This window comes from Pogona vitticeps, chromosome 5 (genome assembly GCF_051106095.1).
Source record: "Pogona vitticeps strain Pit_001003342236 chromosome 5, PviZW2.1, whole genome shotgun sequence".
Lineage (NCBI taxonomy): Eukaryota > Metazoa > Chordata > Lepidosauria > Squamata > Agamidae > Pogona > Pogona vitticeps.
The window spans coordinates 105,172,286-105,195,142 of NC_135787.1; the positions used below are offsets into that span (position 1 = coordinate 105,172,286).

A 22,857-nucleotide genomic window follows, 5' to 3' on the forward strand; every position below is an offset into this window, starting at 1 on the left:
TTAAACATTTTTTAAACATTTTAGAATATTTTAAAAATAGCAAAAACGGGGCTGTAAAAAAAAATCGTTAAGCGAAACAAGGGGACCTAAAACTGTCATTGTTAAGTGAAGCATGGTCCCAAAATCGTTAAGCGAAAATCGCCCATAGGGAAAATCGTTAAGTGAAGCACAAGATAACTCCGAAAAAGCCATCGTTAAGTGAATTTTTCGTTATACGAAGCAATCGTTAAGCGAGGCACCACTGTACAGGCCAAATTAAAATGTTACGATAATTAGACTATTTTTGACTACAGTCAACCCTTGACTTACAAACTTAATCTGTTCCAGAAGGAAGTTTGTAAGTCGAAAAGTTTGTAAGTCAAATCAGCATTTCCCATAGGAATGCACTGAAAACCAATTAATCCGTTTCAGCTATTTTTGGTTCTTCAGTCGAGGGGGTGGTAAACCCCCCCCACAGCATGGCACAGAACTCAGCAACCATTCCTCCAGCACAAAGAGACTCTGGATCCACATTTTAGGCACAGGCACAGACATTTTAAAACAATGCAAGACCCATAAGAGCACAGGAAGTCCAGGAGTCCGAGCATGGCTGGGATCACCCGGCGCGGCTCAGCTCGAGGCAGTGGCAGTGTACCTCTGGATGCCTTCCCTGAAGCACTATTGGCGGTGGGGGGGGGACTCCAAGCTGCTTCCCATGGTGACAGAGAAGCCCTGGAAGGCATCCAGAGGCATGACCTGCGGCATATGGACTGGAAAGGGGAGGCGGGGAAAGCGCCAGATTTGAATTTGGTGCTTTCCCCACCTACCCCTTCTGGTCCGTAGGTCGATTCTCCGGCCGCAAGTCAAAGTGAAACTTTATAGCCGGAGAAGTACACAGGTGAAAAAGTACGTAAGTGGAGTTCTCCGTAAGTCGAGGCTCCACTGTATTTGCACCTATAGTGCCTTTTTGTTTTCCTAGCCCAGTGTGAACATCTGGCATTTTCACTCTATAAATGCTGGTAGTCTTTAATGTGAAATTTTGTGCACAACTTTGCTTGTATTAATTCATCAACCGTATAATTGTTGCACTCTTGGAATATACATATTTAACTTTTTTAGTTCATGGGTCATGGTTTTGTAGCTCTACAGTGGTGCCTCGCTTAACGGGCGCCCCCTTTAATGATGAATCCGCATAGCGATGTGGATTTTGCAATCGCTTTTGCAATTGCATTGCGATGTTTGCGATTTTTCCCCATACGCCCCATTTTCCCCCAGCTGACCGGCGGGGGCTTGGTCCTTCCCAGGCTCCCGCCGGCCAGCTGGGCAAAAATGCCGGCGGGGGCTTTGGGAGGACCGCGGGGTAGCCCTCCCCCATGGTCCTCCCAAAAGCCCCATTTTCGCACAGCTGAGCGGCGGTTCCAAAATGTCCGCCCGCTGTGTTGCCTTGCTTTAGAGGCACCGAAAATGGCCACCTCATGGGGGATTTTCGCATAAGGTGAGTTTTTAAGCCCATAGGAATGCATTAAACGCGTTTTAATGCATTCTTATGGGCTTTTTTATTTCGCATAGCGATGTTTCTGGATAGCGATGATTTATCCGGAATGGATTATCGTCGCTATGCGGGGCACCACTGTATTTGTATACTATCTAGTCCTTTTTATTTTATTTATTGTTTTCAGTAGCTTTTAGAGCAACTATATCTTCACTTTATGAAACTGCAGCTTCATCATTCAAAGGAACCCATCATTCTTGGATCTCTTCTGTATAGTTCTTCAGTACATTGTTTCTATCTTCTCTTTATTTTATCCTGATCAAATAGTACATTTCCCTGTTGATCTGTCTGCATCCCTAATCTTTGTTTAAATTTCCCTTTGGTTTATTGAATTGTAAGGAATAGATCTCATTTTGGAAAAGATCCATATTGTTATTTGCAAAGTATCTAAAATAAGACAACCGTCTGCTTCCTGCTTTCAAAGCAGCTTCAGAAGGAGTGTTTCTGAATGGAATTTAATGTTCACAGAATTCTGGTCAACTGCTTCATGACCTACCATGTGACTTGTGTAATGAACAATTGTTGAGCAGGTTGATATGGCTATACAGAAGAGAGTTGTCAGGGACAGGGAGAAGGAAGAAAGCCAAAGGAGAGAGAATAAGCTGGAGGTGGGAGGTAAAGGTTTCATTGTATCCCTCTCAGACTGAAGACCTGAGGTGGAAGGAAGAACAGTGTGAAGATAAAGAATTGGGGTGAAGGAAGGGAGAAAAATGAACCTTGGGATGGAATGGATTGTAAAGCCAGGGGAAGCAGGGTGCAGTAAAACTAGTCCTGTTCCACAGTGGCAAGTGAAGAGAGACAGTTCAGCATTTGCACAACTTGATGGTATATATTTTGAATGAATTTTACATGCCAGGACCCAGAGTTTCAAAGTACTGGTGTTTTTTTAAAAATATATATATAGTCAAATATAAGAAGAGGAATGGCATGGAGAAAGGGAATATTAGTTATTAGTAGGAGAGTTGAAATTCAGCCTCCAGAGCACTGAAAATCCTAACCTAGGTTGTCATGTTTCTATTTTTGTTTGAGAGAACCAACATTTTCTTCTCCTCCCCTCTCCTCATTTTCATCACAAATGCTAAAACACTGTAGATTCTAGATTTTATATGTTAATATTTTTTTAAAAAAATTCACAACCATCAGGGTTATTTTGCCAGACTGCATTGATGACTCTGGGTTGCTCTCACTGTTCAATAGCAGGTGTCCTTGGACAATATATAGGTGGCCTTTTTTTTTCTTCCACATCTGGAACCAGTTATTCAATCAGGCAGTTACTGGAAATTATTAGTGCAAAATGTGTTTTTTGTTCAAGGCTTTTAAAGTGGCATGAGTAAAGCTGAGAAGAAGAAGCGAAACTCTTCTTCCCCTTAGTTGTGCACTGCTTGAAGCTTATCAATTGTGTATTCTTTCAAAGCACCAAAGTACAAAAAAAATGGCAGTGTGATCCAGTTACAGAAATAAAGCCCATGGTTGTGCAGTACCTTTACTGGATACACTAAAAAGTTGCAAATAAGCCAAATGTTTGAGTTCTCTCCAGAACTCTTCACCAGGCAGGATATGGTATAAAATTTGAGATGAAGGGAAATGGTTCAAAAGTTGGGTGAGATGTTGTGGCCCTTGGCTCATGAAGCCAGACTGCCAGCAAAGCAAAATGGGAGCTCCGATTCTCCCTGAGGCAGACATGGCAAAAGGTGTCAACTGGCAGTTCTTTCCTCTCTGTAGTGGCTTTGAGTGAAAGCCACACACACCCTTTTGTATGCTTGGAACAGAAAAAAAACAAGGTCTTAGTATTCATGTCATCAAAACAGGAGAATATATTTTTATATTAAAATAGACTAAAATATCAGTTGCAGCTAAACTGGTTGTCACAGTAGTGGGTTAAAGAAAGCAAAATTCTCATTGAGGTCCAGTCATGTGGCTCTTCTCGTGGCAGGTTTTATCTTCACATTTTTCTATAGAATTCCAAAACTTGCCTTGTTTGTAAACTTTTCATGATCTAATACAGTGGTTCTTAACGTGGGCGATAATGCCCCCCCAGGGGGCGATTTCATTTTTCAGGGGGGCGGTAGAACAAAAAGGGGCGGCGTGGGGGCGTTGGAGCAGAAGGGGGGCGGTAGGGGGGCACTGGAGCAAGCCAAACCTGTGAAGATGGCTGCAGCCTTTTTAGAGGGCATGAATATATATTTTCCTCCAATTTTAATTTAGTTTCAGACTTTTTGTCTTGAAATTTTTAGTTCCTGCATTTGTTTTTATGCCCTTTTTATATTTCTTTTTGAGTCTTAAAATTCACTTGCAACTAAATCATTAAATGTTACTTTTGGGGGGGCATTTCATTTTCTTGGAATTTAATTTTGTTTTCAGGGGTCATTGCATTTAAGCATCTTAAATAAATAAATAAATAAATAAATAAATAAATAAATAAATAAATAAATAAATAAATAAATAAATAAATAAATAAAAGATATCATCACCGCAGGGAGGGGGGCGATGATAACTTCCTCAATGGCTCAAGGGGGCGTTTCTTTCAAAAAGGTTAAGAACCACTGATCTAATAAATAAATGTACTGCCCAACCTTGGGCTTCATTTTTCAATAATAGCTCCTCTACCTATAAACCTGAGAGTTACTTGATAAAAACCTAAAACATCCAAGTTTCATATGCTTGATTCTCGTTTCTGATGTTACTTGAGCTGACATTCTCCTTGGTTACTATTGCAGGTGTTTGATGCTGGTGAGTATTTTGGGATCATGCAGGTCGAGGAGGCAGAGGAAGTGGATGATGAAGAAATAGAAGAAGAAGTGAAAAGGAAACCCAACCCGTGGAATGACCTGTGCTACAAAGTGATAGTCACAAATGAAAATGGACTTCAAGCAACAAGTTCAGATAGGTGAGTTTCTACTTCAAAATAGTTTCGAATTTTGCTGTACCTTTACAGCAGTGTTCTACGTGCAGCATTTGTCAAAGGGTGAGGTGGGAGATCCTTCCCCCAATCTGTAAATAAACACAAGAGAATAACTCCAAGTATTCACAGTATCAGTGTTTTTTTGTGTGTGTTTTTTTTTGAGGAGAGATTTGAAGGACATGAGGATAAGGTGCCATTACTTTAGTGTTCAGGAGGCAGTATCAGACTATGAAGGAGAAGAGATGGAGTAATTTGATGAATTAGGAGACTAGAATGACTGGGGATTTTGAGGCTGGGAGAATGAACAGCAGAAGCAAGAACGTGTCTAGAGGTTACTGCGGAGATATTGCGGCTGGGGGCAAGGATCTGGTGTTTTGAATATAAGAACATGATTTTTGTCGGAATCTGCGAGTAGATGCAGAGTCAGTGAGGGAGGGAGTGCTGTGTGATTAAGCATGTGAGATATTCCCATGGTAGAAATCTAGAACTCCATGCTAATAGAATTCACAGTGGTGACTTTGAGACTACCTTCTGAACATTTTCCTAAAAATCAGTGTTGTGCATTCCATTCTTACACACCATATCTTATCTTCAAAGCATTTTCCTGATTGATCATGCCTGGACTTACCGTGTGGGACATGCTCGTCAGCAGCTTCTGCAGGTCCCTGGTCTGCTTCATAGAATGGCCAACTTGATGGGAGTAAACTTCCATGGGGAATTGCCAGATGAGGGAGCTGTTGACCAAGTGCTGGAGGAGATGTGGAAATACAACCAGACCTATCAGCTGTCTTGTGGGGTATGAGCCTAATCAGAAGTGCTAGAAATGTTATTGGTATCTAGCGAATAATCGTCTTTTAAAAGCACTTTGGATCTGCAGGGTAGTGCTGCTTAACCTCATATAGAGAGGTCTTAATGGAAATCACCTTTCAGTATCCATAGTTTTAGTTCTACGTATTCTGTTGTATATCAGTAGCTCAGTTGTATAGCTTGGGAAGAATATGCTAAAAATAAGTGAGGAAAGAGGAATTAAAGTGGAGGATGCCTGTTCTTAGAGCAGTGACATTTTACCTTCTGAAAAAAAGAGTAGGCCAGTAGAGAGCACATTAAGGTGTATATGTATGAGGTATATATGTATGTATGAATTTATAATTATATAGGCCAGAATCCTATTATTTATGCCTGCTGGTGTTAAGTCCAGTGGTGGTCTCCAATTGTCTCCAAAAGCTTGCATTTCTTGTTGTGCACCATGTAACATGATTGGTGTGTGGTTATAGATAGAAGCACCAACTTCTTAACTAGTTGTAATTTGTTGCTGAGATTTAATATCAACGGAATTTATACCAGCCAGTATCAGTAATTGGATTCTGGCCTCTATATTACAAATATTTGTTGAAATATATTGAAAACATTTAAACGTTGAGTTCAAAAGCAGAAAGATTGTTGTTGTTTAGAGAGAGTTGGGAAATTACTGTATCATGGTCATTTTGTACACAGTAGTGGCCAGAATCTGTTTGCTGATTTGTGCTTCCCTAACGGAAGTCTTATAGGTTTTGGCAGCATATTACTGCTCATTAATGAGGTGGTGGTTGCATTCCTGGTCACTCACACAACCAGGTGCATGCCCAGCAATGTAATTTTCCTTATGCGGGCATAAATCAACCATGGAATACTGGCTGTCAGAAGGGATTCATTGCATCATCATACTACCTCTTCCTGTGCAAGACAGCCTATCCAGAAGGATACCCTGGCCAGTTGTATCAAATGCTGTTGAGAGGGTCTCCTGATGAGGAGGGAGAATATTTTTAAGCATTTCCATTGCATAATGGATTTCTCTCCAAAACCGATGATGGCAAGTACATGCCTGACAAAGGATGAAGGAAAGTCACTGCACAGATCCACTAGAAAGTGAAGTTTCAGGAAACTTTAGTAGGGTACTTTTGAGGGAGAGGGGAGAAATGAGGGGAGGTGTAGCCTTGCGCCTCTTTGCCATGTGATGTCTTTTTCCAGCGACCAAACAGATACAAAGGTGATGTGATATTCCCACAATAGAAGCCTAATGGTATCTGCTGGGGATGTTTGGCTTTGAGCAAGTGATAAATTAAACAGAACTGCTTTGAAAATTGCTCATCAGTCATAACTATACCACATGGTAAGGAATTTCCTTGATTGGAAATACCCATCATTCTGTCCTTCCAGGGAGACATTACTCTGTTTGATTCTCTTGTGCAGACTGCAGAGGAGAAAGTTCCTGTGTGGTACATTATGGATGAATTTGGATCCCGAATTCAACATTCAGACGAGCCCACTTTCGCAACAGCTCCTCTATTTTATATGCCACAGCAAATTGCTTATACTGTTCTCTGGCCCTTAAGAGACCTTGAGACTGGCGGTAAGTGTATCTGTGACTCAGCTTTATTCTTGGAACAGGAGAGGGTAAGAAGTGAGAGACGAGCTAGGGTGACAAGTTCAGATGCTAAAATAGGTAAACCATAGATACTTACCTCTATTCAGGTCATTAAAACGTGCTTATCTATTGTGAATTCAGTAGCTTTTTATCTGTGAATATATGCCTCTTAATGCAGAAATACTTGTGTAAAGTTTTCCTTTTCTTACAGATGAGGTGACCCGTGACTTTGCCTATGGGGAAACAGACCGTTTAATCAGAAAGTGTCGACTGTTGCCATGGCTACCTAGTGAGGCTCCAGATACCAGCTACTACACCAGCGAGCCATCCGACGATCACTACCAGGTACAATTTCTATGTTTCACCTGATTGTTTTATTGCAAAGAAGAGCTCACCTTATTTTTGCAAAGATTCCTCTTTCATCTGACAGACTTCCCAAAACTCTCAAAATCACAGGTAGCTGTGATTCAGTTCACATGCGATTCTAGTGATTTCTAGGTATGATTAAGAGATAGGAGCCTTGCAGTGGGCTTTGTCTTCCTCCTCCCCCATTAGCATTATGTTTTTCATGAAGGTGCTTGAGGGGGTGTTGCCAGGCAGCTGAAGGTATTCTTTAATACTACTGCTTCTTTAGGCCAGTTTCCATTGTTTTTGGGAGATTAGGGAAGTTGTAGTCTGAGATACAACTTTTCCGCACAATTCTGGTTTCATGGCAGCAAGCACTGCTGAATTTAGGAGGATTAAGGACACATATGATCAAGCTATCTTGCTTTTCTTATCAGCTTCTAGTAGAGCAAGGGGTGGTCAATCTTTTTTCCTGTCAAAAACAGCATTCCCTTGGGGATACTTGGTTGATAGCAGTAGATGGGGGCTGAAGCACCAGTGGATGAGAGCAGAGCCGGAAGTAGACATGGCCACCGTTGTCTCCATTCCGCCTCCCCTCCCCAGCATACTGCTAAGGAAGAAACGGTCACCCCTCAGAGGAGGTATAATCACTTCTAAAGGGCTATAATTAGTCCTACCCCTTGTTATTGTGCTCTTAAAAAGTATTAATTTACAAATTTTAGTAGTTGTATGGATTGTTTTTTGTTTCTCTCTGTGTGTTTTAGGCAATCTTAAAAGAAAACAAGGAGAAACTGCCTATCCTGATAAAGCATACTGAATATGACAAGAACAAAGTCTTCAAGTATGTAAATTCCCATTAATTTCCTTTGTGGTAAATATGTTACTTCTGCAATTTTTCAGAAATTATTGGTCCAGCACCCTTCAGAGCAATGTACCCTCTAATTTTCAGCCCCAATGGGTGGGGCTCCATCTCTCTCATGGCTTTGCCCCTGCATGTGCGCGCGTTCCGCCACAACCAGAACCTAACGCGATTGCTGCGCAGAGGAGGAAGACAGCTGTGTGGAGGGAAGCAGAGACATGTGTGGGCACATGTGCTCAGCTTAGTGGGAGCCTTGCTTCAAAGTTATAGAATGCCACTTACTGCAATCTGTAACATGAAGCCTGGGTCTTAATTACTCTTCTTAACCATCTAATGGGTAGCACAATGAAATGCAGATAAGAAAATAAAAATTCTGCCCTTTTGTAATGGGTGAGCTTTAAATGGGTACCCTATTGGTATAGACAACAAGCCGCCCAGAGACCTTCGGGTAGTGTGGGCGGCATATAAGTTAAATAAATAAATAAATAGAGTTTAACAAAAATTTGGTTTTCTTTACATAGAAGAATAATCAGTAGGTGATCTGAAAGCGAAATGATCGTATTATTGCCTTTGTTGTCTGGTCTGTGCTATCTTTCAGTCAGTTAATTTAGCGTTTTGGAATAAACTTATAAAACCCTAAGTGGCTGGGTGGGAGGTTGTCTGAAGGATTGTTATCTGTGTACACATTCCCTAAGCCTGATGTCAGATACCCTTCTCTTGTCGTCCCCACCAAATGGGGTGAAATGGCTTTTATTTTCAGTGTTGGCATCCACTGAATGCCCCCACCCCACCCCAGAAAGACTGTGGAATGCCTTCCCTTACTTTCCCAGATGTTTCATTTACTGAAAACCCCATTTTCCTGTTTTGTGTCGGGGTTTTTTTCCCCAAGATCTTTGGCACTACTGATGCTGGTTTTATTTCAGTGCTATTTTAACTTGGTTTTAATTACCTGTTCCTGCTTTCTGTCTTTTACAGTTTCAGGGGAACAGGGAGGTTTTAGTGTGTGTGCTGCTTTAAGAACATATTTTTAATGGGTGCCATAAAAATGCTCTAAATAAGTACTGGTTGGGAGAATTAGCAGGGGAACCATTTTAGTTCCTGTAGTGAAAGCTGTCTGTGCAAAGTGGGGTGGAGATGAGTCATTGTAAAGAAAAGAAAATGTTCCCTCGCTTGCAGCGTTGGGTTGTGAGTTGCTTGTGAAGGAAAGGGCTGATTCCTTTAAAAATGAGTCAGTGTGCATTGTTTCTGGTCCACAAATGGGGGCGTGAATGATGTCGGCAAGAAATGTGCTGGACTTTGTGGCCACTGTCCCAGTAAGCAGCTGTGGTAACATATGCAGAGAAGATCATCTTCGTGTCTCTGCTGTCCTATGTGAGACAGCTGTTCATTGGTGTACATTGAAAACAAGCTTACATCTGGCTCAAATCCACTTCTCTTTCTCTGGTATACACACAACTCAGAGATGTATTCTTGTACATTTTGAGAAATAGTGTCCTTGTGTGTTTTCTTTGAAAAAAAAACACATACGTGTTCTTTAGTTTTCTCAAAAGAGCTGTAAGCACATGCCTGTCCCAGTACACTTATAAATACACCAACAATGTGAGTTTGTGTCATGATTGTAGGCAAGACCAAGTGGAAATCATAGACGACTTGCTTTGTCTCAGTAATGTAATGTTCCAAGCAAAATAATCCTATACAGTATTAATTTGCTCATAAAGATTTTTTTCTTCCACTTAGAGTGGTTGCTTCTACCTTGAAGGGGACCCAGTTGTATGGATAAGAAATGATTTGAAAAAGTAAAGTCTAATTTTAACAAATGAACAAAAATTAGAGGTATTTTTCTTGTAAATGTTATCATCCTGGTAGAAATTGCAGAATTATTTATGGAATTTTTAACCTGCCTTTCATCCTACAATACCCTGGCAGCAATAGGAAAAGCCTATAAGAACCTACTTGTGCCTCAGGCATAAAATAGGGGAAAAGAGCAAACAAAAAACAGTATGATAAAACTGGTGTGATAATACAGAGTACAGATGAGCATGAACTGAGGCTTGATGCAGTGCCTGCACAGGTGTTCTGCGGGCATCGCACGCTTTCCTGCCCTGCCTCCATGTGATCATCCAATCACTGGCAGCGCCACAGGCTTCCCTGCCTCACCTCCTCATCCTAGTGAGTGATTGCACAGAAAAGGCAGAAGAGGGAAGCATGCTGCTACTGGCGAGTGGCTGATGGTGCAGTGGAAAGCATGCAGTGCCCACAAAACACCTGTTCAGGCACTTGACTGAGCCGCCAAGCAATGGTTCATGCACATCCAACGTACAGTGGTGCCTCGCAAGACGAGCACCCCGTTTAACGACGAAATCGCATTACGACGAACTTTTAGTGATCGCAAAAGCAATCGCTTTACGATGGTTTCAATGAGGGAATTTCGCTTCAGGAACCGATTTTCGCAAAACAAATATGTTCGGCCAGCTGATCGGCGGTTTCAAAATGGCCGCCGGGTAAAAAAAATGGCTCCCCGCTCTTCTGAGACGTTTTTGTTCTACAGCGATTTCGCTGGAACGAATTAACATCGTAATGCGAGGCACCACTGTACTCTCTAATTTTCAGCCCCACTGGATGTGAAGATTTTAAAGATTGGCGAAGTTGGTATTGTTTCCCAACATTTAGTCTGAGGAAGAGATAGATAGGACTCAAAAGTTTATTTGCTATCTTGTAATATTTTATTAGCCTTGATAAATGCAGCTTTTCATCATTTTGTGCCCCCATAGAAGATAATAGTACTGTACATTTAGTAATCTTAAAGACACACATCTGTAATGGTATTGAATATGTCAGTACTTGTACAAGTGGAAAAACAGTAGACTAACTTACAGAAGCACATTGTGCAGTTGTACTTATTAAATAAGAATTTTTATTCAGAAACTCCAATTTGTGTATTATTCTTCTAAGAAACCCTTTCATGATTTCTTTTTCTCTTTTCCAATCCTTTTCTGCCAGAGTTTACACAGATCTCCAACAGGTACTTCAGAATCTGAATCATCCCCGGTTTGTATTTACGGACTCTGAACAAGAAGCAGATATTCTCTACAACTTTTCTCACTTCAAAGATTACAGGTTACACAGCTCTTTCACTGCAAGTAACAATTTATCTTACCTGTCCAATATGCGTATATTCGGCCATGGAACCTTATTTTAAATGTCTTTCTTCTTTTTTTAGGAAACTAAGTGAAGAAAGGCCTCATGTGATGCTGAACCAGTTTCCATGTGAAAATCTCTTGACCGTGAAGGATTGTCTAGCCTCCATCTCGAGGCGAGTTGGAGGGTCAGAAGGCCCAAAATGGCTGCCTCGTACTTTTAACCTTCATACTGAACTGCCACAGTTCATCAGTTTCTTTCAGCAGCGTGAGAGGAGGTGAGTGGATTTCTTGCATAGAAATAGCCACTTGCATTCCGCTCAAGTTCAGTTTCATATACCAGACATTGCACCAGCTTTACTGTGACCAATTTAAATTCATCCAGTTAAGCTGTTGTCTTTGTCCTTTGCAGTTGTCACCTGTCAGATATCCGTAACAGCTCCCAAAATGAAGTATTTGAACTGTTAATAAGAAGGCAGTGTAAAGTACCATTCTTGCTTCTGTTGCAGAACTTTAGCTAAGCATTCCTTGAATATCAGTTCAGTTGTTTCATAAGAACTGTTATTGGATCAAGGCATTCGAACTGCTGGAAGAGATTTGCTTCCAGTCTCCTGGTATTTGCACCTTGCTACTCCATTGTCATGGGCACATGGTCTGCATGTGTGTGTTTTTTTTTGTGGTTTTTTTTTTTGCACTTAAGATAGTGCCTTTTTATTACACTAGTGAAGAGTAACACGTATTTTGCTTGCAGCTTGGAAACAATAATATCCAATGCATTATGGTGTAGTACTATCAGGTGTAGCATAGTGGATAGAGTGATGGGCTAGAATGCAGGAGACCTGGGTTTGAATCCTTACCTGGCCAAGGAAGCTCTTTGGGGGAGTGGAATTGGTAAAACCACTTCTTGAATGTGTTGCTTACCTTGAAAGCCCTTTCTATAAGTCAGTTCTAGCTTGACAGCACAGAACTACAACAGCTATCAGCATGATTTGCAAAGAAGTATAAAGAAAAGAAAGCCAGGTTTCTGCTTCTAGGAGCTTACAGTTAAACGTATGTCACAGGAAAGTAGATCTATAAAAATACTTTAAGGGAGGAATCAGGAGATCTTGGGGGCTGTGGAAGGGGGTCACTGTCATAGGACGGGTGATCACATGCAGGCGTCCCTTTGGGTATGAAAGGAAAGAAGAACATGGGAAGGGAAGCCATTTAGAATTCTAAAGAAGAGAACAAGGAATTCATGCTTGATGTGAAAACAAATAGAAAGCTTACATTGACTTTCAGGGGATGCTGTAGTTGAAGGAAGTGAGTTTTGATATCTGAGATCTCCTTAGTACTCTCCTTGGCCTGATAAAGTCAGTCTGCATGTTTTTAATCAGAGTTTCAAAGATTTTATACCTTAATTTTTAATTGAAGCACGTGTGATTTAATTAATGAGAACAACTGAATGGATTGTGATGAGGATGGAGGATATGTGAATCTTTATTAGAGATGAATATATGTATCTTTATGAAGCTGAGGCTGTCCTACTTTGAGCACATCATGAGAAGGCAGGATTCTCTGGAAAAGACAACGATGCTGGGAAGGGTGGACGGCAGCAGGAAAACACAAGATAGATCGACTCATAAGAGCAGCAATGAAGGAATTAGAAAAGAACATTAAGTGTAAGGCTGAGTCATTGGAGACCAAGACCAAGACGATCCACACTCTTGTATTCCTGATCATCATGTATGAGAGTGAAAGCAGGACAGTAAAGAAAACTGACAGGGAAAAAATGATTCATTTGAAAATTGGTACTGGAGGAGAGATTTGCGGATATTCTGGAGTGCCAAAGAAAAAGAAACAAGTGGGTCCTAGAGCAAATCAAGCCTGAACTATCTCTGAAGGCAAAAATGTTGAAATTGAGGCTGTCCTGCTTTGGGCACATCATTAGAAGGCAAGATTCTCTGGAAAAGACAGTAATCCTGGGAAAGGTGAAAGGCAGCACGAAAAGAGGAAGACCAAACATAAGATAGGTTGACACCCTAAAGGAAGCCATGGGCTTGAGATTTTACAGGAGTTGAGCAAGGCTGTTGAGGACAGGACATTTTGAAAGTCTCTTATTTGTAGGGTTGCCATACGTCAGAAGCAACTTGATGGCACAGAACAACTAGAGATGGTTTTACTTCTAATTTTATTCTACATTGTTGGTTGTAGAAAGGTGATATTTTTCTTTTAACAGACTGATAGCTTTAGTTTTTCTATGTTCAGTTGTTTTATCATCTCAAAAGAGCACCTTGAAATGTAAATATCTGCATATAAGTATAATGAAATTCAGTTAGGGTGAATGATCTCTAATTTATTTAAATTGGCTGATAGGTTCACTGCAGTCCTGGGTAGGGAGGCCTGGATAATTAGTGACCCACACAGCAAACTAACCATATGTTTTCAGCCAACTGCAGGCCTTAATTAACCTCTTGTTTCTATGTCCCCAGGCAGTAATCTCTGTTGACTAAATTTTATGCAAAGCATTGAAACACTTTGTGTAGGGTACCTTGCCTCTTTTAAACAATGAAGAAAAATTGGGATAAAATATAGCAAGAAATTTTGTTGGTGGGAAATATGTTAAGCTGTCTGGTATGGAGCATCCTTGCCTGAGGAAAAAGGCTTGCAATCGAAACACTAAAGGCACACAGATTTATTTTGTTCCTTATGTAGAGGAGAAGACAATCACTGGATATGTAAACCCTGGAATCTGGCCAGAAGCTTGGACACACACATCACAAAGAGCCTTAACAATATCATCAGGCAGAGAGAGAGCATCCCAAAGGTCAGAACAAATTCCCCTCTTGCAAATGTGGTCTTTTGTTTTCTGGAAGAAAGTAGTTCAACCTCTGGTTACCTTCTCCCCCCCCCTTTTTTTTTTTCTTTTGGGTCCTTTTAAAAAAATTGTTAAATGACTTTCCTGTTGCATGAACTCATTTTTACTGGAGCGAGATCAAAATCTGCCCATTGTGTTCCAGGGTTTGAAGAGTTTTCATCTAATATCACCTTGCAAGGTCATGTTTCTGGGCATACATGGGGTAATAAAGCTTTGGCACAGCTGTTTTTGGCTCAATGATTTGCTCTCAAATAGCATATCCTGCGGCAAGAAATTTATTGCTCTTTTGTCTCGTATGGTTATTTCGCTTTTCAGAGTTTCCAACTCTTTCTGATCCTGTTTGATCAGGAAGATCGGTAATTTTCCCCCTTGCACCACATTCTTTCTGATGGTGTATTTGTTATATTTCAGAATCATAAAACAACAACTCTCCCTCCCTACGATCAAAATAAATTAGGAGGGAGAAGTACACATTCTTGATATTCCAGCAAAGCAGTTGTATATTTTTAAGTTGTTCATATTCTGTGCCTATTTTTTTATTCCAGCAAGTCTAATATAGTCCCACGTCACCCTAAAAACTACATAGTTTCATTTTATATAAGCTTTTATGGACAACCACTGCCTTCATGGACAGTTATATGAACAAGTGCATCCAAGGTTCCCTCTAATTGTTGTTCTCACTGCGCAGGAGCCTTTGCCCCGTGCATGCACAGTGGGGCGGGGCTTCATCTGAAATGGGAAGTAAACAAACTGGCTGACAGCTGCCCATGAGCAGCCCTGATGGAGCTTGGCGCATGTGCGCGCACCTCAGAGGGAACATTGAGTGCATATCAGTACAGTATATCTGAAGAAGTATGCTACTGTCCCTGAGAACATTTACCAAATAAAACTTGTCAGTCTTTAAGAAGCTAAAGGGCCCTTCGTTGTTGTAAGTGTGAAGTGTGTTCTTCAGAGCATTCTCCTAGGTATAGGAGAATGTACAGTGGTGCCTCGCTTAACGAGTGCACCGTATAGCGATGTTTCCGTATAGCGATCCCTTTTTCGGGATCGCTATACGGAAACATACCCGATCTTCGCAATGGGGAAAACCCGCATTGCGAAGATCGGGTATTGCGGCGGCCATTTTGGAGCCGCCGAACAGCTGATCAGCAGTTCCAAAATGGCCGCCGGAAGCCCGGAAATGGCTGCCGGCAGCCGTTTTCGCGCCCTGCCCTCGCTTAGCGAAGGCGCGAAAATGGCTGCCGGCACCTGGAATCCTCGCTGAACGGGTAAGTAACAAAGGTATTGGAACGCATTAAACGAAGTTTAATGCGTTTCAATACGTTTCCCCTACCCGCTTAGCAATGATTCCGTATAGCGAGGGTTAATCCGGAACGGATTAACCTCGCTATACGGGGCACCACTGTATATTAATCTGCACATGATCTTTCAGTCTCAGAGGAACAGAAGGTTTTAAAAACAAGGTTTTAAAAAGCAACACTGAAGCATGTGTTAAAGCTGACATATTAAAACAAATCCTGTTCATCATGATTTATCGATTCATAAGTCTGTCCTCTTTGTTACTATTTTTTTTTTTCAAATCTGGTAGTTTTTGGCATGGTGGGTTGTAATTTCTTCTGTATGTTTTTAAATGGTTAGCTTCATATATCAAAGCAGTTACTACGCATTGATTACATTGGTAAAAATTAAGATGAAAATGGATTGAATTCTTAAAATAGCTTTAATCAAGCATTTTTAAGGAAAGCATGATCTTCTAAAGTTCATACGGATCAGTGCCTGAGGAAGGGTTGGTGTACATTTGAAAGAAGGTCACAGTCCTCTTTGGTAGGAGGATCCCCAGACAAAAATAAATGGAAACAAGCCATAGGAACATTGTGGCACCTTAAAGACTAGCTATTTCCTTTCAGTGTGAGCTTTGAAGGAGATACAGTGGTGCCTCGCTTAATGGCCGCTCTGTTTAGCGATGAAATCACTTAGCAACAACTTTTTCAGAGCGTTTTTGCGCTTCGTTTAGCGATGGTGCCCATGGGCGATTTTCGCTTAGCGATGGTTGGGACCATGCTTCGCATAGCGATTAAATTTTGGGTCCCCTGTTTTGCTTAACGATGGTTTAAACAGCCTCATGTTTGCTGTTTTTTAAATGTTTTTCTGTTATTTATAAAGTTAAAGTTTACTGTTTAAAATGTTTGAAATCATAAAGTACACTTAATAAACCCTTTGTTAACCCAATTTGACTTTGTTCTGACTCTTTTTTAATTTGTTGTATTTTCTCCCCATTGAAATGCATTGAATAGGTTTCATTGCATTTCAATTGGGGAACCACGTTTCGCTTAGCGATGTTTCCTGTGGCGATTTTCACTTAAGGATGGCAATTTGTTCCTATTGGAATGGATTATCCGGTTTTCAATGCATTTCAATGGGAAACCGCGTTTTGCTTAGCAATGAAATCGCTTAGCAGTGATTTTTCGGAACGAATTAACATCGCTAAGTGAGGCACCACTGTATCTGCTTCTTCAGACACCTTGGAGTGAAGCAAGACCATGGATTATATATACAGTACAGGGTAGGCACAGGAAATGGATTAGCAAGGTGATAAGAGGGATGAGGAAAACGGTGCTTTTGCCACCATGTTTTTGGCTGGTGCAGATTGCTTTTAGCAATTGCTTTTACAGTTGCTCTTGCTGTCATTGTTGGTGTTTGTCTAGTTGTGACAGGAAGCTGCTTTGGTGAGGGGACATAAGTTGCCCTAAAACATTGGGTACAAATGCTATGTATAGTCTGCAGAGTTTGTTTATTTATCCTTCCCCCCACTCCACCCCTTCTGTTTCAGGTGGTGTCTAAGTATATTGAGAATCCAGTCTTGTTTCATCTGGAAGGTGTGGGTCTGGTTAAGTTTGACATTCGTTACATTGTACTCCTGCGGTCAGTTAAGCCACTCAAGCTGTATGTTTATGATGTATTTTGGCTGCGGTTCTCAAATAGGTAATAAACAATTCTTGAGATTTTTACTTTTTTATTTTATATTTTATATTTTGGTATTTCATGAGGAATTAACATGTTCATTCCAATTTTTTTAAAGACCATTCTCGCTTGATGACTTGGATGATTATGAGAAACATTTTACTGTCATGAACTATGATCCTGGGGTATCTTTAAAACAGGTGAGTTAATGATAATAGGAAAAGAACCTAGCCTTCACTGGGAATGATGGAATAATATAGGATGGTATAGGTTAAACTGGATGTGGGCCTTCACTCCTTCACCAGTGTAGCTTGTGGCATGGGTTTAAGGCTGAAGAGTGAGCTGAGGGAGTTGATGTTCCAAATGAGAAAATCTCTCTCTTCAACCTTTGCCTTCCAACTATGCTGGAGGGTGTCAGTGTAATAAAGATCCACTGAAAGCTATCTTAACATGAATAAATGTGTCCCTGAATGTGCAGTGTCAGCTCAACCAGCGTTGGCCTCAAGAAGGGTTCCGGATTGATGCACAAGGTGATACAGGGACAAAATATTCAGAAAAGCTCTTTAAAACTCTCCCCCTTTTTTGCCCAGGGGTGGTGTTAATGAATGATGCAGGGGCTGGAAGGTGAGGCTGTAGCTTTTGTGGGAGTGCCAGTTTCAGTGGAATTATAGACAATGAAGGAAAAATAGGCAAACACCTAGTCCCTGCTCCAGCAAAGGAGAGGCGATGGCAGTGGGGCAGATTCAGCAGCTGCAGGTTGGGGACATGTGAGGCATCATGGAAGCAGCCATGGATGTCAACTTTACTAAAGCTGATTGGGGAATATCTTTTTCCCAGATTCACTATGATGAATTCATTCCTCTCTTTGAGAAGCAGTATCCTGAGTACCCTTGGCAGCATGTTCAAGTAAGTTATTGCTGATTTGGTAATCAAGTGTTTCATCTTTTGTAATAATAAAGTTTTTCTGAGTATTTGTTTTCAAGATTCATTGTCACCACTTTCCAAACGTTGGCTGGAAGACTTGCTTCATTTAGTAAATCACAGTAGAGTAGGTCCATTGAATCAGGGCAGATTTGGTGAGTTACTGTACCTCCTTTGTAAGTCCCAGTGGTTTAAATGAGTCTATTCTAGTTGTGTTACTTTAACATAGTTGCAACTAAAGTAAGCCTATTTGAATCAGTGGGACTTATGAAGGAATTGACTCACCCTAGTCACCACTAATTCAGTGGACCTACTTCAGTGCTACTTTCAGTGCTGAGGAAAAGGATTTCAGAACAGAATCACTCCATAGAAAGGGAATCCTGTTTTGTTCATGCAGTTATGCCAGTTGCAGGCATCAAGATATTCTTCTGCCTTTGCTACATTTGTGAGGGACTGTTCTCATCTGACATCCCCTATTCAGGACAAATTTGCCAAGCATGTTAGATGAAGAAGTAATATACTGCTGCCTTTCAGTTTAGGTGCATGTTCTCTTTAATAGCTTGGTGTGCTGAGAAAAAAAATCATAGCTCAGTGCTACGAGCACTGCCTGGAGTACAGTCTCTACCACCTGCAGTTAAAAATCAATCAGATGGGAAGGCAAAAATGATCTTGGGAGTTCTTTGCTTTTTAGCTGGTTGGTGTAACTCAGTCCTTGAGTAACTTGTTATCTTACTCATATTTAGCAAGTTACTTTTTAGTTACCTTTTTTCTTGTGGTGGTAGTGATTTTAAAATACCTAAAGGCACAAAAGTGGGCAGAAGTCCCTCCGATGACCTCTTTAAGAGCAATGTTTTAGGAACGCGTAAATATTGCATGTTCCATCCACTCCACTTGCAACAGTATCACCGGTTATTGCATTACTTTTATAAAGTAATATTGGCTTAAAAAGGCAGCAACGTATCATGCATAACTTTGTTACTTCTAACATTTTACATACAAGCTCAAGCTCTGAAGAGTAATCAGATCCTATTATTCAAATGTATTTCAAATCAATTGCAATATTAATTGAATATTAATCTGACTTCAAATATGACTTTATTAGGATGACATTTTTAAGGCATTCGTGGAATTATTTCAAGCTGCTTGTGCAAAACCTGCACCTTTTGGCATCTGTGACTATCCATCCTCAAGAGCCGTCTATGCCATTGACCTGATGCTTAAGTGGGATACATCAAGTGATGGTAACTACTACTTCTTGTTCCCCTTACACACACACGCACACACACACACACACACACACACACACACACACACACACACACACACACACACAAGAAAAGATCTCCAAGTATTTATCCATCCAGAATAGTGTTCCTTTAACTCCCTGTGTATTGTGTGTAAAGGGATGTGTGCAAGAACACTTGCACCCGTTTATGTACGTAGGAATAGTTCTTTCACAACCATCAAAAGACACTTGTCTTATACTTGTAGGAAAGAGGATGAGCATGGGTTGTGGGAGCACATGCTCCCTCTGCCTGGCAACTCCTTTCGGGGTCATTCTAGCAGCACCATTATCCTGGCTACCTTAGCCACAGTTGGATTTCCTCTGAAGATTAGTGTAGTTTACTGGCCCAGAGACTCAGCAGGAATGTTTGTGGTTCAGATTTCACTGCAAGATGTCAATATCTCCATCTGTAACATGTGGTAGAATTACACTCCTTTTGGGCATGGCTTCTCCTCTTTATCAGCCTTATAGCTGAGAAGGAAAGGAGTCACAATTCTGCCTTGCAGTCTGCATGGATACATACATGGTGCATGCATGGGGCCCAGAGATAGGCAAGCCTCTTTAGGGACAACCAGCAGAATCATAATGGGAATGGGTTCACACACAAGCCTCTTTGTATTGGCAATCTCCCTCCCCACTCCCACCCCCCAAAAAAGGCCAATATTTTGCTGCAGAGTGATGGCTGTTGTGCCATCCAAAGATATCCCAGTTCTGGCACAGGAGACTTATGCTTACAGAAATATGTCCTGGATACTTCCATATGGCAGAGCCAAAAAAACAGGATTTTGTCTAATGAAATTTGTCTTACAGGGAAACAGTACATGCAGCCTCAGATCCTAGAGGTTAATTTCAACCCTGATTGTGAGAGAGCCTGCAAATACCATCCAACCTTCTTCAATGATGTCTTCAGCACCCTCTTTCTGGATGAAACCGATGGTTGCCATGTGACTGCCATTGTCTAGCTCCATGCCTTGATTGGCTAATGTGTATATCATGGTGATCTATTTATATTTCAGTTCTATGAGCTGCTTATGCAACAATTTTTCCTATAATTAAAAAAAAAGTTATCAATTCTGTCAAAGTGAAATGTCTATATAATGGAATTGTATGCAATGTCCACTTCCCCCATTTTTGTCTGCTCATTCATTTTATAATCTACTTGCTATCACAAATTGTATTTTTATTATATACAAGATTGCAACAATTCAGTAGCAAATCAGTTTCTTTTTTCTATCTTAGCAGCTGTTAGTTTACTTACAAGAAATATCTGTACAGCTTTTCTCAACCTGCTTTGAATTTATAATAATGTGTTTAAGGCAATTGAGAAAAACATTGTTTTTCCTAACACCATTGTGTCCCCACCTTTTAATTTGTTTCATATCTGTAAGACAAGGCATTTGATTTTTAAAGCTGTGAGCTGGCTCATGTGCCGCTCAGATTTCAGTTTTAATTTTAATAAAGAATGTCACAGCAAAAGTACCAGAAATTGCCTTTGAATGTCATAGACAGTCCTCTAATTCTGATCTCCAGGAAGAAAATGATAAAAAGCAGCATAATCCTTGCTTCCTTTCAGTTCTGTTTGTGTGAAAGACATGCATTAGTAAATTGAACTGTAGTTCAGACATCTCTCTTTTCCTGGTGCCCTTACCTGGCAATGTTTGTAGACAGATTGCCTATCTTTTAAATAAATATGAGCATAATATGTGCATCCTTAATTTAAAAAAAAAAAACTGGCAAGAAATATGTACTGGTTTGATATTTCAGGTTTTACTCAGTAAGTAGTCTTGACCACCATGCTGAAAAGTTGTATATGTTTTGAATGTAAAGAATCCACCTCGGGACAGAAGAAATGCAACAGTAGCACTGCTTCTACCTCTCATTCAGTACTTCTACCCTCTGACCTCTGGACTTGTAGGACACTGTACCTGACTTTCAGTTATACTTGGCCTTATTTATTTACTAGATACTTCCTTGTGCAAGAGCCAAAAAAGGCCAACTGCTGAAACAGTTGGCCTGTTTCTTTACTGGTTTGCTTTCCAGTATGGAACTAAATGTAAAAGCTGAAGTGACCCACCTATCCAGATTCCTTCAGTGTTGAATCTTAACGGGTATTTTGTTCTGCACTGTTGAGCTCCTGTTGATTCTGTGTAGAGTTTCTGCATTTGAGATCAGAAGTGTAGCAACGGTTTCTTAATGCTGAAGAATTATACTGAAAGCATTAGTGTATCAGTCACTGTTGATGCTTGTGCAGATCACTTCAATTTACCAGGCAGAGCACACAAGTTCTACATAACAGCAAACATATGGCTTTCTCTGTGAGCTTGTTCTTGTTCTTATTCCCAGAATAAATTGGAATAATGTGTTCAAATTGTTGAAACACATTTGGGATTAATTTAGTAGGGTGTGCAGACTTACTGTCCCAAAAATGTCATAAAGTAGCAGGCTGGGAAAAACAATGAGGATATTGTATTTTGTGAGGGAATTGTGGGCATAAATGAAGAAAGGGTGTGTTCATTTGTAGGAGATCATTGAGTGGCCAAAGTTGGAGGGTGAAAATACAAAGACAGAGATGAGGAGGACTTGGCCTGAAAGAGTTCTGAAGAAAAGGACAAGAAGTTTATCCTGGACAGAGGAGACAGGGAGCAGTGCTGAGATTTTTCGGAGCAATGACAGATAAACAATTTTGGTAACAAAGAGTTCTGAATAGATGTGGGAGGGATCAGATACAACATACAGCCAGAGCAGATTTGAAAACAGTTGTAAAATTAAAAGATGGCAAGAATGTGAGCCAGTCGTTCTAATTTGGAAAACTCATTGAACATCTATTGATAATGTCAGACATCACGTGAAGCTAGGAGATCACATATAATCACTGGTATATCTGCTGAGAGGTCAGCTGGCACTGGACTAATATTTGATTTCAAAAGATTCATAGGCAACAGAATTTTTTATAAATACTATATTTGCCATGTCTACAACAGTAGAGAAATATAGCATAGACACAACCCATCAAGAGTTGTTCAAACAGGATGGTAACTGTGCTTGTCATAGGATACTTCATCTAAGTTATCACCTGTGCTATTGGGTACAAGGAAAATTAATGCAGGGACTTTCAGCTTTTCTTGCTTGTGAAGTGAGGGGGGCAGTATTTCTGTCTTTGAGGTCCAAGAAATGTACTGGGACTATAGGTTGAAAGTAAGTAACAAACAGTGCGACACAAATGTATTTCTAGAATAGTGGCCAGAATCCTGTTCTGTAAATTGTTGTTTAGTCGTTAAGTCATGTCCGACTCTTTGTGACCCCATGGACCAGAGCACGCCAGGCCCTCCTGTCTTCCACTGCCTTCCGGAGTTTGGTCAAATTCATGTTGGTAGCTTCGATGACACTGCCCAACCATCTCGTCCTCTGTCGTCCCCTTCTCCTCTTGCCTTCACACTTTCCCAACATCAGGGTCTTTTCCAGGGAGTCTTCTCTTCTCAGCAGATGGCCAAAGTATTGGAGCCTCAGCTTCAGGATCTGTCCTTCCAGTTCTGTAAATTATGCCTCTTTAATTACTATTAATCTTCCTCTGTGAGTGACATCATCTTTATTCAGGTGTAATTTACAAGACAGGATTTTGTCATTGTTGGAGAAAGAAAACTTCACTATCACTTTC

General features: G+C 40.7%; 1 protein-coding gene across 2 annotated transcripts in view; it reads left to right on the forward strand.

Annotated features, from left to right (window-relative positions):
* The window catches only part of TTLL12 (tubulin tyrosine ligase like 12), a 41,918-nt gene extending 21,240 nt beyond the window's left edge, over positions 1-20,678 (forward strand). For both annotated transcript variants that reach the window (XM_020808634.3, XM_073000827.2), the window contains exons 2-14: positions 4,249-4,418; positions 5,031-5,229; positions 6,663-6,822; positions 7,049-7,182; positions 7,947-8,023; positions 11,042-11,158; positions 11,262-11,456; positions 13,873-13,984; positions 16,866-17,017; positions 17,115-17,196; positions 17,834-17,902; positions 19,020-19,158; positions 20,013-20,678. In XM_020808634.3, coding sequence (XP_020664293.3) covers positions 4,249-4,418; positions 5,031-5,229; positions 6,663-6,822; positions 7,049-7,182; positions 7,947-8,023; positions 11,042-11,158; positions 11,262-11,456; positions 13,873-13,984; positions 16,866-17,017; positions 17,115-17,196; positions 17,834-17,902; positions 19,020-19,158; positions 20,013-20,164 — 1,758 coding nt within the window. In that variant the 3' untranslated portion in view covers positions 20,165-20,678. The remainder of the gene's footprint in view (positions 1-4,248; positions 4,419-5,030; positions 5,230-6,662; positions 6,823-7,048; positions 7,183-7,946; positions 8,024-11,041; positions 11,159-11,261; positions 11,457-13,872; positions 13,985-16,865; positions 17,018-17,114; positions 17,197-17,833; positions 17,903-19,019; positions 19,159-20,012) is intronic.
* The last annotated feature ends 2,179 nt before the right edge of the window (positions 20,679-22,857 follow it).